At 47.8% G+C, this 17989-nt stretch overlaps 1 protein-coding gene across 3 annotated transcripts in view; it reads right to left on the bottom strand.

Moving 5' to 3' along the window:
- LOC110408237 (somatomedin-B and thrombospondin type-1 domain-containing protein-like) overlaps positions 220 to 17989 on the bottom strand; it is a 32694-nt gene continuing 14924 nt past the window's right edge. For 2 of the 3 annotated variants that reach the window (XR_002444233.1, XR_002444232.1), the window contains 3 exons: positions 8361 to 8572; positions 7388 to 7466; positions 6197 to 6257 (listed from right to left, as the gene is read on the bottom strand). Coding sequence is in view for 1 of the 3 variants with exons in the window: in XM_021416822.1 (XP_021272497.1) it covers positions 1060 to 1177; positions 6081 to 6257; positions 7388 to 7466; positions 8378 to 8572; positions 11141 to 11414 (843 nt within the window). In the remaining 2 variants the exon portion in view is untranslated. Of the gene's footprint in view, positions 1178 to 6080; positions 6258 to 7387; positions 7467 to 8360; positions 8573 to 11140; positions 11586 to 17989 lie in introns of those variants that run through there. The other variant, XM_021416822.1, reaches the window with a different exon arrangement.

Genomic DNA, 17989 nt, shown 5'->3' with positions numbered 1-17989 from the left:
AGAGAAAGGCAGATGTCCCACTGAGTGAGTTTAGAGCAGTCACAGGCATGGGTTGATGGTTGGATTGGATGATCTTAGTGGTCTTTCCAACCTTACTGATTCTAGGAACTTACCTGCTGGAGCACAGGAGTTGACAACAAGATTGCCCAAAACAAATTAGGCAGGTTCAGGCACTACAGGGATGGCACTACACAGGTTAAGCAACCTCACACTGGGAGATCATCTTCAGTCTCTTTTTATTTCCATTTATAGAAATGCATGAATATAAATCAGCAGAATATAAAGAAAACAATTCACATATTTTCCAGTAAAAAAAATACAAGGCCACAACTAACCCCCCCCAGGTACATCTGGAGTGACTTGCTATTTAGAGCTCAAGGACTGCACTGCATTCAGGGGCAACTCCAAGATGTTCCATGAAATGTGAAGTCCAACTCCCATTTATCCCTGGTACCTTCTATCCTCATAGATTGGAACAGGCTCATTTTTAAGTTTTGTCATTATCTCAGCAGTGCAAGATCAACCTTGTGTAAGACTGAGGATCAATATGAAACAAAGATCAATATGAAATGATGAGATTGGGGGAGGGAGACGAAAACAAAAGGAGAAGATATACGACCACAAGGACCCATGAAGAAATGCTATTGCCACGAAAAGGATGCACTTGAGTTAATTCACTCTGCGCTGTTGGTTTTCTTTTTTCAGTGAGACTTTAGGAAACAATAATTAAACTTGGGTTTACACTGACTCTTTCTGTTTTCTTATGTGAGGGAAGGGGTGACTTGAAAGAAGTCAGTGGGGTTAGAAAGGCCTCCCTCAGGCAGAAGAGGCTATAGGAATGGATATACAAAGAGTCTGGCACTTCACAGCCAGCCTGCTTTCTTTGGAAACTGAGGAGTACAGCATTCAGCACAACACAGTGCAGACAGCAAACTCTTGAAAGTAAGCAGCACAGCCTCTGATGCGGAGAAGTCATTGTTTTGGTTGTGGTTACTACTGCTACCGCGTGTTTGTGCCAGACAAGCCATCGCAGTGCTCACTTGTGGGGACTGTTAAGAGTTATATGAACAAGAAGCTGTGAACAGAAGGACAGGAGCAAGTGTCCAGCTGGCGAATTCTCTTCCATGTTCCGCTGCATCGAGGGTTCCCTACCGCCTGCCAGTGCAACAGCTGATTCCTGAAACACAAGCGTAAGAGGGAGAAAGTCAGTGTGCTGCACTTCCACTGCAGGAAGTCACTTGTACGAGCAGAGCAAGATCGCCCAGTAAGTTCCATTTAGGTTGCTAACATCAATTTTCACTCCATGGACCCAATTCTGTTTCTGCTGCTGTAAAGAAGAAGTATCTGCAGTGACCCCCACAGCGTTACAATAACATGAAGCAGACTACAACCACTCCTCCCAGGAACACTGGCCTGGAAGAAGCCAGAGCAGCTCACAGTGCAGATGTTAAACCCAAAAGGAGTCAGAGAAACATTCTGCCAAGTGCCTGTCATCGCATGCAATAATTCACAGAATGATCCCATGTCCCCGTAACTCCTGTACTGAAACACTTGACAGGTTGCAGAGTGGACAGAATCTGTGTTTTCCTTTGTAACATCATGCTTCCCCTCAGCAGGCAGAGCTCTATTGCCATCCATAGCCATCGAGGTACAGAGTATTCCCAGCATGCAACCCACAGCACAGGTCTGTGTGAGCAGGGGTGGGTACATGAGTATCTCTGGAGAACCATGTTAGTGGAACACCTGCTGAAGTTTTTCTGTCTTCCTAAGAGCTGCATGCTAAAAAAAGTTTCTTGAATGTAGCTAGCTGGAGGTATCAGAGCTTCACTTGCTGGAACAAGCTTACCGACAGGTCTCTTAAGGAGAAGATGGTGGGGGGAGAGGGGAACCCAAGCCACAACACTTTTCCTTTGGGCAGTCCATCAATACCTTGATCAGAACTGAACAGAGAAATATTCTATTAAAACAACCAAGCAGATCCACGGGCTATTTGTCACAATCAGTGGCTGCAGAAGAAATGTTGGCCGAAGAGCCACAGGAACAGCAAATTTGCTATAGCACATGTTCACTGCAAGCAGCAGCAGCACAGGCTTTGTTAGATACTTAACTCCCTTGTGAGCACATAGACCTGGATTTGAACAAGAGATCTTTAAAACTCATCTCCATGAGCAGTCAAAGTACAAGAAACATATATAGTGTGTTCCTTCCTAGAACTGATTGTGCAGTGGTTTAAAGGAATTTCTCACACCTGTGTCTCAGCCCTGTCCTTTGGAGATGCCCAGATACCACCTCTTGCTCCATGCAGAGGGCTGCCAGCAGAACAGCCAAACAGATCCCTAACTTCTGCTTGTTTTATAGTTCTGTGGAAGCTGGAATTACTACTGTAGCTTCATGTGGATAACTTTGCCCTTAGTTTAATGAGATGTCATGCTCCAGAGCAGGGTTTTATGCATCACTCATGGTTGGAAAAAGGCTCGCTGTATTTTTCTCCTGGCTTAAGGTCATTTCAAAATACCAGAATCCACAGAGGGAGGATTAAGATCTCCGATAAAGCAGGCTGCATACAGAGCAGTCCCATACCTTCAAAACTCTGGGCTGCAGCTCTACCTTTAAAAGGCTTTACGGCTTAAACGCATCAGCTAAGCTTGCCAACTCCAGTCCGGCTGGTGGGGAAGGCAGATACTGACTTTGCTATAAATCAAGTCCATCCATCCTCTTTCTTCCCCCCGCCCAACAAGTATGGGCATAAACTACTGCAGCCTGGACGGACATTTATGTGCTACCACCACCACAGCTTGCTCCAGATGATGAAGAGCAGCTGATCCGCCTCAACACAGGCTGAGTAACAATTTCACAGATGTCAAGTCTGCTGCTCTGGGCTTTATTTGTAGATCTTTCAGAAGATGATGCAAAATTAACAGATCCATTTCCAGGTTTAACGATCCACCTTGTTTATCTCATCACCTTCCAGAAGAAAGAAGCCAACCCGAGCTATTGAATTATCCCACCTTATCCTCACCTAATGGCCACAGAGATCCAGCCACAAATCAAAGATTTTGGGAAACTCCTGAGCTTGCACTCATTTCAAAACAGGAGTTAAGATGAAGTAACCTCTTCTACAGAGTGGAGGATAGGTGGAAGGCACAGACGACAACCACCTCGCTTCATTTTGACGCATTTATAAGCCAGACTCCACTTAAGACACAAGAAGATAATTAGGAAATACTCATCAAAATATCCCAGCATTGCCGAGTTTATTTTAAACTCTTGTCAGATGTTTTCCTTCCTGAGAGTCACTCTTGGAACAATATCTCGGCGAACTAAATGCTGGCACCGACAGCATGAGCAGAGCGCAGGCACGGCGTGGGTGTGACAGAAGCAGCTGTGCATGCATCCCCGCACAGCCCGACAGACCCAGGGCAGTGCCATGGCACAGGCCAACCACGCAGACCTCAGAGCAACTGAGGTCACCAGCAAGCTGTTCCTGGCTCCCTGGCAAGGTGACCAGTAGAGTTACACAGGCAAAAATTCCAAATGAGGGTGAACTGAGCAAGCAGACAGAGACTTAGGAGCAGATCTAAGTGTATTCACTCATGCTGCACACTGCATCCTATGTGCTGGCATCAGCTTTGGCCTCCCACCACCTTTTTTCTCAGGGCAGCAGCTGCCTTCCCATCTTCTTCCACTGTTCTTTCCAAGCATCATGCTTCTGTTCTCCAGCAAATCCCAGCCTGTGCCCTCACCACGTGACCTTCAAAGCACCGCTCCATGCCAACACTGCATGCTCAGGTACATCCACTTACTCTAATCGAAGGCAGAAACCTTTTCACAGACACTTCCCTCATCCCACTTAATGGCTGTCCCCACCAAGAGTCCAGTTTCTTCTCAGAGACCACAGAGGTCAGTTTTTTCCACCATGTAACCTGGTAAAAGAAGCGTATTATTTCTAGAAACTAATTATGGGTTAGTTCTGTTCATATAACAAACACCTATATTAAATACTTAGGATGTTGATATCAAGTAAATCAAGCAAGATATCCAGCCCTAGCCAAGAACCAACTAGATCCACCATTGTAGTAAGGTCACATAGTGTTGAAGAACACCAGACTATGTCATGGAGGTTATCTAGTAGATGCGTATGAAAGGTAAGGGAGGCTTCACATGCACACGCAGGAGGAGGAAGCTGCAGAGCAGAGACATCACTCACATCCCACTTGCCAGCTGCCCACTCACCTCCAACCAAGCTGCCCAGCACTGCCAGATCAAGGAGGCATAAAATGCATCTCCATTGTTTTTTGCAGAGCTTTGAGCTTTGTCCACTGCCCGTGCCAGCCCACGCCAGCACTGCCTGCTCTGCAAGCCTACACTGCTACCCTGGTAATGAACTTAAGTAAGTGAACGCACGCATTACGTCAGCTTGGCACACACAGAGAGCTCATACCTGCCCAGCAAATGCCACAGACATTACTTCATTTGATATTATAGGCAGTAACGCTGGAGAGGTGAAAGCTTACTGTGTTGAAAGCTGTTTTCCCTGCTGGTTTTCACATGCCTATAAGGAATTATCTTACAGACCTACAGCAAGTCTACAGGAACAATTTCTAGGCTTTGCTTAGTTTGGGTGGATTCAAACCAGCTGCTGAGCCATGGGCTGAAGTCAGTAAACCAGCCACCATTACCACTGCCCATCTCCAGCTGTAGCCTGCCAGCACGGATCAGATCACTGTGATCGACACCAACACATTTTCTTTGTGCTTCTATTCCATGTACAGTGCTGTTCACCGGATAGCTTGGTAAATAAAAATGCCCTCCTCTTTTTGCAGCCCTGAGAGGAAATGAATTCCTGAATGTATTTTTTATTTCAATTAATCTGATGTTCCTTTCTGGCTCCAGCACTTCAGTAAAATAACATTACAGGAATCGTTTAAAATAATGTTCACATTGAATGCAAGTAAGAGGCTTTCCTAGCCACACCAATAAGTCTTTTTTTTCTCTTTGTCTAAAAACCTTTTGGAACCTCTGTATATAACAAGCTGAGGCAAGGAAGGAAAAGAGTCCAACATGACTTGCTCTTACTAAAAGCCTGAGACAAACTCTGATAAAAGGACCATTACTGGTAGTCCTGCTAGCGCAATACTTTGTGTGCTTAAAGCCTAACAAATTCAGTTTAGAGCTCCTAATTCAAATGGACATGCTTATTTCAACGTTTGTATATGTTTTAAAAACATCCCTCCCTACACTGACAGGTAACGTCAGCCAAGGCTGGTTTGTAGTTTCATAGAATGCCTTTAACAAGCAGACAAGCGGGTTAAATTCTAAGAGTATTTTGTCTAAGAGTATTTTATCTATCAGGATAAAAGTGACGCAGAAGCTGTGCCTCCAAGTGACCACAGCAGAGGCCTGGGAGCCGGGATTCCTCTGCTGCTGGCTCTGCCACAGACGTTTCACAGCTTCAAGCCATTCCCTTCATCTTCACTGAAGTCCACCAATCTGTACACCTTGGGTGGTCCCCATCAATCACCCCAAAGCTTCTTCAGCTTCCCAGGGAAAGGATGCTGAAAGAGCAGAGATTTAACAGTGCTACCATCCAAGCGCGGGTGCCAGCACTTAGCCCAAGTCCCTAAGCCAGCTACCACTTGCCAGAAGCATTCATTAAGAGTCACTTATAGAAACAAAATCCCCAATTCTTAAAAAATCACCAAAAAATTGTGTTTTATTAGATCTGACCTGATAGGACTGTTAACCTTAGAGGTATGGTTGAAGTATCTTTAAGACACCACTGCCAAAAAAAAAAAAAAACCAACAACCCACAACTGTTCCACTTAAAAGTCTGTGAGATTTAGCAGACTAAGTGCAGAACTTTCCAGTCCTGCCTCTGCCGCTGGTTTAATACTTGACTGTTCTGCAAGAAAGTGATTAGATGATTTCTAGCCTAACTCACAGTATGCAGCAAGGATCACCAGTTAATATATGGACAGTGCTCCAGAGAGCTGAGCAAAGCACATTATGAAACTGGGACAAGCAGATCGAGGGAGGAGAATGAAAAAATTCAACATGAAAAAAGAAACCCAGACTCTTACCTTTTGCTCCCACTGCCATCCCCGTAGCAATGCAGACTCTTGGAGTCTAAGGCCGGGTGCTGGCACTCCACGCAGACGGTGTGGCCCTCCCTGAGGTACTGCATCCAGTGAGTGTACGAGTGGTGACTGTGCAGGCAGCCCTGTGTGATGGCCACAAGCTGGAACTCCACACAGTACCTGCAGCCAAAATAACCATCGAGGGTTAGCTTCATAACCAGGTCAGAGCCTTCTGCAGCAATGGAAGAGCCAGAGTAAATTCAGCGACCACTCATCACTAATTAGAAACAAACAAAATCCAGCACAAACAGGCAGCCCAAAGGAGCTGAAGCGGCAGAAGGATGAGCTTCCCATGCAATAAGGTAGCAGACTCTGTCTCCCAAGAATTTACTCTTTTTACATAGATCCATGTAAATAGCCCATTTCTACTTCTGATACCAAGGCACGATCCCTCAAGTCAGTGACCATCACAGCCCCACCGGGGCTCAGCAGGAATCCTCAGAGTCCAACAATGGCCATAACATTTCTAATCCATGACACCTGTCTCCAGACCAAACCTCAGTAAGGTATCTAGACAGAAGAGAAACTCTCAATTAGGAACACACTCTTCTCTCTCAGAGTAACTAGTAAGGACCCATAAGGTCCAGCTGGTAAATGACTCTCCTAAGGAGAAAAGACAAGTGCTGGACTTACATTGCTTAAAGAGGTAACAAAGAAGTTTCACCATAGTAAGGACTGCTGAACAGACAAATCACACTCCACTATCTACATTCTGACAGCACTCTCTTGTAGAGGGGCCACTGCTCCACCATGTTTGATGATTCTTCCCATCAAAGTCTACTGCTTCTTAAACTGTGCAGTACGTATACCGTGTACCCTTATAGTAAAGATGCACATATAAATATTAAATATGGTCTGTGGTTAGGAATATTTTCAAGCAGTATCACTAACCACAGGCATGAGACTTTCAAAAGCTCCTTGCCAGACATCCTACTGTGTAAAGATAGAGAAGACAAGCACTGAGCTCTCAAACTGGACACTGAGAAGAGCTGAAGTGACTGGTCTTTGGTTTACTGATCACATAACCTTTGTTCATGGCATCAGTCTACTGTCAGCAAGGCAGACTCACTGCTTTCAGGCTCCCTGCAGAGATCGTTGTTGCTGAGGAGAGAGCAGGCCATTGCTTTAGTAAAGTGCCCTGTCCTGGTGAGAGATGCTGGTTCTCATCAGCAGGAAGCCAGGCCCAAAGCTGTAGAGAGATGTTCAAGGTGGAGTACGACTAGTGCCTCTGTGCTGAGCCTCCAACTTACCCTGCTCTTTCATTGCCATCGACTGCAGCTCTTTTTTTCCTTGCTTTTCCAAACCCTCCTGTTGTTATTAACGCGGGGACTGCATATATCAAAGAGAAAGAGTACACAGTGTAAGTGGTTATACTGCACTGAGGCTGTCAATGTCTGCAAAACAGCAAAGATGGGCCTTTAATGTCACTTGGTTTTATCTTTGGCAGGAGAGAAAAGTAAACACAACCGTGTATTTTCGTACTGTTGGTTCCCACCAACCATTTAACTGAAAAGCAAAATGTGTACTGTTGGCAGATTTTTGCTTAAGTAGAGTGAGCCTTCTTATCAAGCACACCCAAAGACAGAGGAGGAGGTAATATTTACTTGGCATCAACGCAACAGGTTTCACAAAGCCAGCTGTAGCCAAATTCCAGACTGGACAGATTCTGACCCAAAAATACCAACAAAAAATCGTGAGCAGTTCTTTCAAAGAAATCAGTAAAGGTATGTCATGAAAAATCGACCTGAACAAACTCAAATCAGACCTTTCCTCCAGAAAATAGCAGGACGTTTCCTCTGCATGCATCCTGCTCCAATGCAGAAGGCCATACCTTGCCTTTGATGGGTATTGCTCCTTCATGGCTTTTTGCAGATGACTCATTAATTAAAAAAAATAGCACTCAACACACACTTCCAGAAGTTTTAAACCATCATTAATCTACCAACTCTATCAAAATTACCAGAGATTTACACTTGTGAGATCACGACAGGTCTGTAATATTTCACTTTTGAAACACACCAGACCACAGCAAATGGCAGGAACTATTTTTAAATATTGTCCCAGGAAGGATATCTCTACACCCCTGTGCGAAGAGCTCAGTTCTCAGTTCCACCAGACAGATCCAGAACAAATCTGCTGGTGTTTGAAAACAATTCTTTTCAAATAAAGACAGACCTAGTCTGTTGGCCCAAACAAGCCCTCCTCTGTTACCAAGGCACTTACATTTTCAGAGGACTTACTCAGGGACTGTTTACACTCTGTTCCTTGCTCAGTCCAGTACTCCACGCAGCCAGCCCTCTCCTCCAAGGCAGGACATGACTCTCCTCCATTCCGGGGCTCCTGGATGACATGCCTCCTCCGAACACGATACGTGGTCTTGCAAGGCTCTGCGCAGCCACTCCAGGCACTCCACTGAGATACAACGCAGGGGATAACTGGAAGAGTAAGAAACAAAGAGCGTGCAACGTTACAGAAATGAGTTTTCCTGTTTTTGCAGCTGTGCTGGTAGGTCTGTTCCCAGAAGCTCCAGCCACCCAAACCAGTCCAGGCCGCACAGGGCCACTCACCTCCTGCTACACTGCTGCGAGCTCCAGTGCAAATGCACCTGCACTGGGGAATTGAGAATATTTTGCATTACACCGAATCAAACTGAGCTGTAAGAGAAGGAGCAAGACCAAGAGCAGGAGTGAATGCAACAAGCTCTTCAGTGGCCACAGGAGTGCAGGGAGACACTGGGGACCACTGCCCACCTTCACTGTCCCGACAACACTACTGAGAAACAGTTCTGCGGATGCTCAACCACGTGATGATTATTACAGCATAAGATTACCTGAGACAAAATTGCCAAAATATTTCACTGCTTTTCCATCCACTCTTCATTGGTGAACTGCACCATCTGGCCTGACTGAGTAGAAGGCGAACGGAGAGCAGCATTCCAGCCCTGGCGGTGCTGGCATCGCTCCTTCTCCTGGCAGGACCCTGGCTGGCCGCCCCAGCAGCCGTGCTTGGCCAGCACAGGAGCTCCTGGCTGCCATCAGCAGCGGCGCAGCCTCACATGCCTTCTGTAATTAACTGTGTCTCACAACTCAATCTTCCTTGCCTGACTGAGAACAGTAACAGGAGCACATGGGCGCAGAGAAGCTGGGACCTCACTCTGCTTTGATCTCGTTTTCCCTCATGTTTGGGTGGCCTACATTTGCTTTATCTCAGGTAGCTGTCAGCGTGCACCACTGGACACGGTGGAAAACTGTGTCGTGCCACATTGCCACCGGACTTCCTGAGCCATCCACGATGTCTTTTGGGTTCCTCAAGTGAAATGGGCTTCTTCTGGAAAGTCCCCTCATGTCTCCTATAAATTCTCCATCAGCTACAGCCCCACTCCTTGCATTTCTGTATCTTGTGACTGCACCGAGCCACTGTGCGACAATGCACGACACCAGCAGTAAGGACATCTGACTGCAGCAGGACCGGTGCATGGATCGGGCAGGTCTGGGACATCACCGCTTGTCTCTCACATGCAGCACCCGGCTGAAGGCCGGCATCTCCTGACTTACGGGAGAAGGGTTGAGCTTGCAAGCTGCCTTCCACCAAAGTCCCTGCAAGTTCTCCAGAAGCAAACTACACGAGGATGGAAAAATCTGACCCACGACACTGAGATCAGGCTCAAGGAATTCCTTGGTTCTAAATCCAGCCCAGCTACAAACCAACCACTCAATCCCAAGGTGTAGGTGAGCTCACCAAAATCAATCACGAGTCAGCACGCTCGGCACCACACCGGAACAGCCAGCTTCAGCTTGATTTACAAAGACATCCCAAAGCACAACACTCAGTGATTTACTGGGAATAAGATGCTAACTGCTGCTGCCAAGCTCCACCTTCCTAAGCAGCTCGACCCTGATACCTCCATGTGCTACCCCGTGGCACACAGATAACCCCTCATGACTGCATTAATCTCATCCAAAACCACCCCTTGTCTTCAGAAACTTTTGAGACATCTTTCAACCACTGCTGATTTTATTTGTCCAAGGGCACTATAAGGGTGCTTTTAAAACCCATTCAAAGATTAGGAATGAAAGCAATTCTCAAACTGAGATGCAGCAATGTATGACAAAAAAAGGCCTGTGCACTGGCTTGTATGCTGCCCAACCTTATAATCCTCTCGTGCATGCTATTTATTTGGAATCTTCCGCTCTTTTCAATTCCACTTGCCTTCAGGTATTAACGTCAGCACCACCCTATTTTGCTTTAAAACCCGTTTGATAAGGCAGCTCTGGAGAGAAAGAGAACTCCCGCAGGAAGGCCATGCTGCAGTACCGCCGGAGCGCCACGGGGCGGCAGCACCGAGCTCGGTGCCGGGACAGAGCGCGGCGGCAGCGGCGCAGGTTGGAGCGCCCGGCGCCCTTCGCCCCTTCCTCGTGCGTGCGGCCGCGCTTCTCCCCTCTCTTCTGAGACACGAGCGAAGCACGCGATGGGCTTCTGCGGGTCCCGGCTGCGCTGTCAGAGCCGTACCAGGGGGCACAGCCGGCAACGCAGCCCCGGGGCCACGCGTGTATAAGGATCCCACGGGCACCACCGCTCCCTGCCGCGCTCAGCAGCGGTCTGCAGAGCCGCCAAACCGTGCTCCAGCATCGCCTTTGGGCTGAACTATCTATTTTCTCATGAAAAAGGCAAATGAACCACAGGAGCAGCTGGCTAAAGCGAACTGTGCAACGGCACAGCGATTCAGGTTAACGAACAAACAAACGAACAAACAAAAAAAAAGACAAAAACAAACAAACAAAAAAAACACTATGTGAGCAGATAGGACTCCTGTGGGAAGGGAATACGGGATGGCTCCGCTCGCTAAAATAACGCGTCCTCAGCTCGCAGCCCCGCGGGCACCGCGGCCGAGCCGTCAGCAGAGCGCACCCTGCAGCCCTCGGTGCCGTCGCGGGACGCAGCCGGCTCCAGCCCGCCCGCAGTCGCTCGTTCTCTGGGACGCATAGCGACGGCTTTCTGCTCACCTGGGCAGGCCCGGGAGTAATCGTGGCAGCAGTCGAGGGTGTGCTCGCACGCCTGGTCGCAGTAGCAGGGCCCGTGGGAGCCGTCGGGCCGCCAGCCGGTGCTGCGGCAGGACGGGGCGCGGCCCGGGCAGCACAGCCCCAGGGCGGCACAGCCGGCGGCGGCGGGGCGCGGGGCAGGGAGGAGGAGGAAGAGGAGGAAGAGAAGGCGGAGGAGGAGGAGGAGGAGGAGGAGTGGTGGCAGCGGAGCGGCGGCACGGCCGGGGCAGCGCGGCATGGCGGGGCCGTGCGGTGCAGGTTCGGCCCCGGCTCACGGAGCTCCGCGCCCCGCGGCTTTCGGGCGCTGGGAAGGAAGGAGCCGGCCCGCCTCCCAGAGCGAAAGGCAGCGGGCGGCGGAGAGGGCCCGCCCGTCTGAGCGCTGCCCCGGGCCGGGAGGGCAGGGCTGAGCCGGGCGGAGGGCTGAGGCTGCGGCCGGGCCGGGCACCGGCTCAGCGCCGGGCTCGTAGCAGTTCCTCTTTGCTTTTATTTTCCTGGCGGCGCCGGAATGTTTCTGTGCCTTTGTGGCATCTCGCGGTGCGCATGCAGAGTTCTGTTTGTGCAAAGTTTGAAAACTACAGGGTACGATTTCTGCGCTGACAGCTAGCGCTTAGGAAATTATCGTGAAGGATATCAGCCAAACAGAATGACAAAAGAGACCGCTTTTCCCCAGACTGGGCTCCAGCACAACCTAGAAGCCGTTAAGAACCTGAAGTTCTGGCCCTCCCGGTGCAGTGGCTGTGAGCAACACCTCTCTGCAGAATTACTCTGAATTTTCTGCTTACTTTCGAATGCAAAGAGCTTAAAGCGATTAGAGCCGCTCCTGTGAATTATTCAGCTATTCAGTGGGATGCTAAAGGCTTTACTGTAACTTCTTCTCAAACAGACTTGCTGTAAAATATTGATCACAACAGCTGTTACACCTCGCTGAATAGAGAGCTGGGATTTCTAAAACCCACCCACTGACTTGTGGTGACTGATTATGGCCTTGTACTAACGGTGGGTATGGGCAGAGCATTCCCACTGTAGGAGACTGCAGCAAAGACCATTCTAGAAGAAAAGAAGACTGCCACAGGGCAGTCCATGGGCAGTGCTGGAGGCAGGGGAGTGTTACAGCAAATCAGGCATAACATGGCACAACGTTCCAAAAAGATAAGAAATAAAAGAACTTCAGATTCTTCGTATGTCTGCAGATACCTGTGTCAGCGACAAGGTGGCTCATTTTCTTGGCAGTGGTTCGATATTGTCTCCTTGGAAATCACACACGTAACAAATCCCACAGTGGGCAAGAGACAAAAAGGGCAGGAAAGGGCAGAGCACTGCAACAAGAGGCCATGGGGTCTAGGAAGCAGGAAGGTAGAGATGTCAGGTGTGTTAATTCCAGCCTCTGCCCATGAGTCACTCGCTGACCATGGGCAGGTCGTTCAATTGATGCGTGGCTCATTCTGGATCTAGAACAGGAAGATCAACTTTTGAAAGGAGACTGCATTACTCAACTAATTAGTCCACACAAACCAGAGGACTGTGCAGCTCTTGCACAATTAACAGAGGGGCAGTGATGGAGAATGTTTCCCAGGTGTTGCTGTTTCCAGCACTGATGCTGCCAGTGCTCCAAATCCCCTGCCAACCGTTCTGTGGTAGGAGGAACACAGCCACGTTATTCTGAGACACAGAAAACTGGCTGAATAGAAATTAGTTGTAGAAAACAATGCGTCCACATAAACACTGCAGTTCTGACTGACCCTGTGCTGTTGGGAAAATTGGATCTGGGTCCAGACATCTCATTGGAGTTTATGTAGTTTACATTCAATCCACACCCACCTAAAGCTCCTGGGAGCAAACTTCGTTGCTCGTCTCACATTCCTGGCTTGAAAACAAAAGTTCTCTCTTGTTCTGGTTTGACATAACCCTGGGGGATTTTTTTTAGGATTTTATTTCCCCCTCTATTTCATGCACTAAAGATAATAATGTTGAAGAAGCCGGGGAGAGTATGGCCCAAGCCATGCTGGACCTCACCAGCCCAGCAAGAAATTTGTTGCAGAAGAACTGCAGAGTCTGAAAGCAGGACTGTTGGCCCTATGAGAAAAATTAGGGCCAAGCAAGCATTCAGCAGCAGAGCAGCTTCCAGGGTTGTCCTTGACAGTGGGAACTGCCTTCCAACCTACAGGGAACATCAAAAGGCAGCTCACTAGGGCAGGTGGAAAAGCGGCTTTGTCTGCTTGTGCAAACACAGCTGCCTTCCCTGCTGGCCTTGCAGGGTTCCTTCCCTCCCGCTCATTTCCCCTACCTTAATTAGGTTGCACTGTGCTGGAGCTGCCACTGACCCAGTTCCCAGAGGCCCTCCTGCTCCCTTCGTTAACATTGATGGATGGAGGATGTCAGCAGATGGAACGTCCCTCTCAAGTGACAAAGGGAAGCTTATTCTCACTTCCACTCTGGGTAGTGCCTGGGGTAGCTCATCATTGTCCATTACTGTTTCTACCATGAGCTGATCCACCCATCTGTGGAACAGGGAATGCTGTCCAATACCACCAACTCCTTAAACTTTGTTTTGCCCCAATTAGCCCACCTAAAAAAAAAAAAAAAGTTTGGATACTGTGTTTTTAAATAGAATTTACCCTATTCCCTGTATATCCATCTCTGTATCTATCCACATGTCACCTGATGATTTACATGTACAGTGCAAATGCATTAAGAGAGTGGAACTTTCTTAGCTCTGTTTGTACAGCCTCTTGCACATTACATCCCTTGTCCAGGACCTGGATTCATGTGCACTGCAGCAGTGAGGAAATTAGCAGAGGTATCAGTGTGCAGGACAGAAAAAACTAGTTCTGGCTTAGAGCATCCGATTTTCCTCTCCACTGTGACAGCCAAGTCTGTAAAAGCATAAAAGGAAAGTAGCCAACCAAGTGATCTGATTTCTTGGAGCTGATTTCTACAGCAATGCGAGGGCCACATGAGAGCTGGCTGCCAGCTCATGCAAACCCTTCTCAGAAGCACTCACAAGGGATGCTCTGCTTGTTTCTTCTGTTTCAGCAAGAAGTACCACCAGTTCACACAGGCCTTCCAGAAATTGACACAAATCAACAGAAATGGCAATAATATTGTCCAAAACAAAGCAAAGCTCAGTGTTCCCACCTACACTTTTGCTGCTGTGAGCAGGTACCAACTCAAAAATCGATTCAAGCAGAAGAGTCTGTGCTCTGTTGATGGCTGGTCTAACTCATGCCCAGAGCTGAGCAGCATGCAAGGGCACACATTTCCAGGCTTTGTTGGTCAGAGTTTTAGCAATGTGGGCATAAACAGGCTATGCCCTGCTAGGAGGAGAAGAGCACAGGAGGCATTCCAGCTGCACATAGCAGCTTTGTTCTCAGCTTTTGAATACCATCAGGGAAACAGAGAAACTCTCAGAAATTTGAAAGTTTTCAAAGAAAAGCTGAGACAAATAATCCAGCGTCTTACCACTAACAAACCCGACAGAAGCAGCAAAACTCCAGAACCAGGAAACCCAGCGAGAGGATGAAGCCTTTGGGGACAGACAATAATCAGACTCTCTGCAGCTCTAAGCGTGGGTACACAGCAAAGCTGGAGGCCAGCTCTGGTCATACCTCCACTTCGTAAGCCAACCTCCTAACTTGCAGCTATGTTAAAATCTTTCATCCTATCCCATCGCCCTGTTTCTGGGGACACCCACCCCCATCCCCATTGAAATGATGTTTCAGCAGCCGTTCAAATAGGCTGTTTCATTTTCAGCAGTATTTATATTCAGATGCAAACCCTAAATTTCTTCTCACTCCTTTCAGGCTGCTGCTGTGGCTGAGTAGCAGCGCTTGCTCTCAACCCTTCCTGCCTGAACCAAAGTGCAGCATTAGAGAGGAGGACCAACGTGAAACCTAAGCGACCGAACTGCCCCATGCTATTCTTAATGAACTCTCCCTTTCAAGCCGTCCTTTGTGCTGTGCTTCACTGCCCAAGCAGAATAGGGGCAAGCTGGCCACATGCCAAGGCCAGAGCCACTGCTGTGTTTTTGTGCTCAGGGCACTTATCTGATTCTGTAGCTTGCTGAATGTTTTCTCATCACAGATCCTTCTCTCTGTGTGGCAAATGGAAAAAAAGAGGAAAGAAAAAAAGCATCTTAACACAGGACAAGCAGAGAACACATGCAAGAAACATCTGTCTGCCTTTAGTGACTTACCCTACCCAGGTATTCTGCTGGAACCATTCGCCTGACAAAAAATTATTTTTTGTTTTATTCAATGGTTTAACTCCCTTCCCTGTGTCCTGGCAGCAGGAAATCTCTGAAGCTTCTCAGCCCTCCGTCCCACCCCAGGTGCGAGGATGCTGCTCTCCTGGTCCTGCCTGCCCCAGCTCTCACAGAGGAGCTCAGTGCACTGCTCTTCCCAACACAGCTCAAAGACATCCTCTGACAGCTGGGTAGCATCCTCTTACTCTGCCTCGGAGCTGCTCTCACCATTCCAGAGCAGAAAGAAGAAAGGGATTTGAGCTCAGATTGCTGTGAAAAAAAAAAAGCTCTGCATTTATCTAGCTGCTAGGAAATCTGCAAAAAATACCTATCTCCCCCAGTATCTGTGTTCAACAGCAGGTAATAGCAGTTGCCCAGGAAGGATATAAGCTGTATAGTACTATTTTCCCACAGTGCTCTCCCACCTTCTGGTAAATTCACCTCCAGAATTCCCTAATAGGTGGTGCCTATGCCTCAGTTGTATACAAATTTTCTTCCATTCCACTTCAAACTCACATAAACTTTTATCACCCACGGCCTTAATGGCAGAATGCCATGCCACACGGAGCACAGTGTTGTTCTGAAGCTACCATCAGTTAATTTAATTGGAATTTCTAGTTCCTGTATTAGGCAGCTAACAATCAATTCTCATTTACTTTCTCAAGGCCACTCGGGATTTTATAGATCTCCATTGCATTCTCCCTTAATCATCTCTTTTGCCAGCAGAAGGCCCACCCTGCCCAAAGGGGCTGCCAGGGCAGCGGGCTGAGCTGCAACAGAGTGCCATGAGCCCAATCACAATGCAAATTCACGCTGTTAAGGCCAAGATGAAAAATTCATGCAGGCAGATGACAAGGGCTTAGTGCTGGAAAAAAAATCATATGTGAAAATATCCACATGCAAGAATTAAGAGTTGTTGTTTTTTAATTCTTTCCTTCCATAAACTCAAAATAATTGTAAAAAGTAGAGAAGCTGGATGATTTACTTTCACACCTGCTCCTGCTTTCTTCAGATGCCTGTCTGCCTGCATATCCCAGGCACCTTGGACCAAAAGCTATAATTAAAAAAAGTGGTGGGAGGTCAGGAAAGGGAGGAGGACTAAGCGCTGAGTCTTTAAAAGGGCTTATTTGAGAAAAGATCGGTGGAATTTTCTTTTATCTAAAGCAGTATGCGAAGAACACATCTGCAGGGATCCTAATGTCACTTTACTTGGAAGAGATTCAGACTCTGCACTGTGATTCTCTCCTTTGCAGTGTCCTCTGAGTTCTCAGAATAGAAGCGAAAAGACCTATGAATGGCACTCCCTTTCTGTACACACTGGCTGGTTTTTAGCACATGGAGACACGGGTTGAGAGTTGATACCAAGCAAGATTCAGAGATATTCCTGACAGATTTGCTATCTGAAGAAATCAGACCAGAGCCCTGTATGGTCTGAAATGCTAGCTTTTGCTGTTGGGAAGAAAAACATCAAACCAAATAGTCGTAAACACCTGCAAGCAAAGCCCACCCACAAGCAGTCCTACACCCCAGTAAAGGGATGGGAGCTCATTATGGGACTGCAGTGATTTTGGTCAGCACGCCTGAACTGGGCTATTGACACAGAGATCTAAAAGCATCTCAGTCAGAAAAAAAATCCCTTCTTGTTAGACCTGGACTTTTCTGTGTGCTTAGGAGGCCAGCAGGCACTGCACATCCCTTCAGCCATGCCTCTGCCTCGCTTATATAACCCACAGTCACCTGGCTGCAAAGTGTGGAACCACATTTGCTTTCCAGACAAAAGCAGTGTTTCCCAGAGCTCTACCGCATGACCTCGTAGATCCATGTATGTATCTTTTTTCCTGCTCACAAATGGTGTGTTCTCAAGGTACTGCCGAGAGAATCCCCACCATGGCACAGCAGTTATGGCTGTGCCTTTATCACAACAACAAACACTTTCTTGGATTTAAACCTCAAGCACACTTGCCCTTGATAAAGGCTTCATCTCAACACAGCAAAGTCAGTCTCTCAGCTCAACACATGGGAAGTGTGATCTGCTTATTCTGCCTTCTCTCTCACAGTGCTGCATGGTAGGACCATGAAGAAAGCCAGGAGAGAATAGAAGCAGAGAAGCACCATCATCTCACCGAGATGTGTGGTATGCACAGGGAGCAGGGGTGGCAGCCTTCCCCTCCTCTCCTCTGCCCAGAGCCATTCCACAACCCCCTCATGTACAGTCCCTCCACAGAGAGCAGGGCCGTGACTCACCCCAGGGCATAAAGGAAACAAACTCGTTGCCATTAAAAAGCTATTATCTTTAATGAGTGCTAGAGAAGGCTCAAAGTGGCCAAGAGTCTTATTCAGAAAATAGGAAAGATAAATACTTTAATAAAAAGCTTTTAGTGGTTTTCTCTCTGGGTCTTCTGCTTCCCCAAAGAAAAGGAAACCAGCCAACTTTTCTGAATCCAGTACTTTGTGTTCTTCTTCCTCTTTTCATTAGAGAAAATGAAGGAACAATTTCTGAGAGTCTGAGCCATGAGGCAGAGCCCTGTGAATGAAGCACCCCATACTCCTTCCCCTAAGCGGAAGAAAAGCCT

The sequence above is a fragment of the Numida meleagris genome, chromosome 19 (assembly GCF_002078875.1).
Source record: "Numida meleagris isolate 19003 breed g44 Domestic line chromosome 19, NumMel1.0, whole genome shotgun sequence".
Lineage (NCBI taxonomy): Eukaryota > Metazoa > Chordata > Aves > Galliformes > Numididae > Numida > Numida meleagris.
Note: the sequence above shows the minus strand (reverse complement) of the source record. Positions and strands in the feature narration are given on the sequence as shown.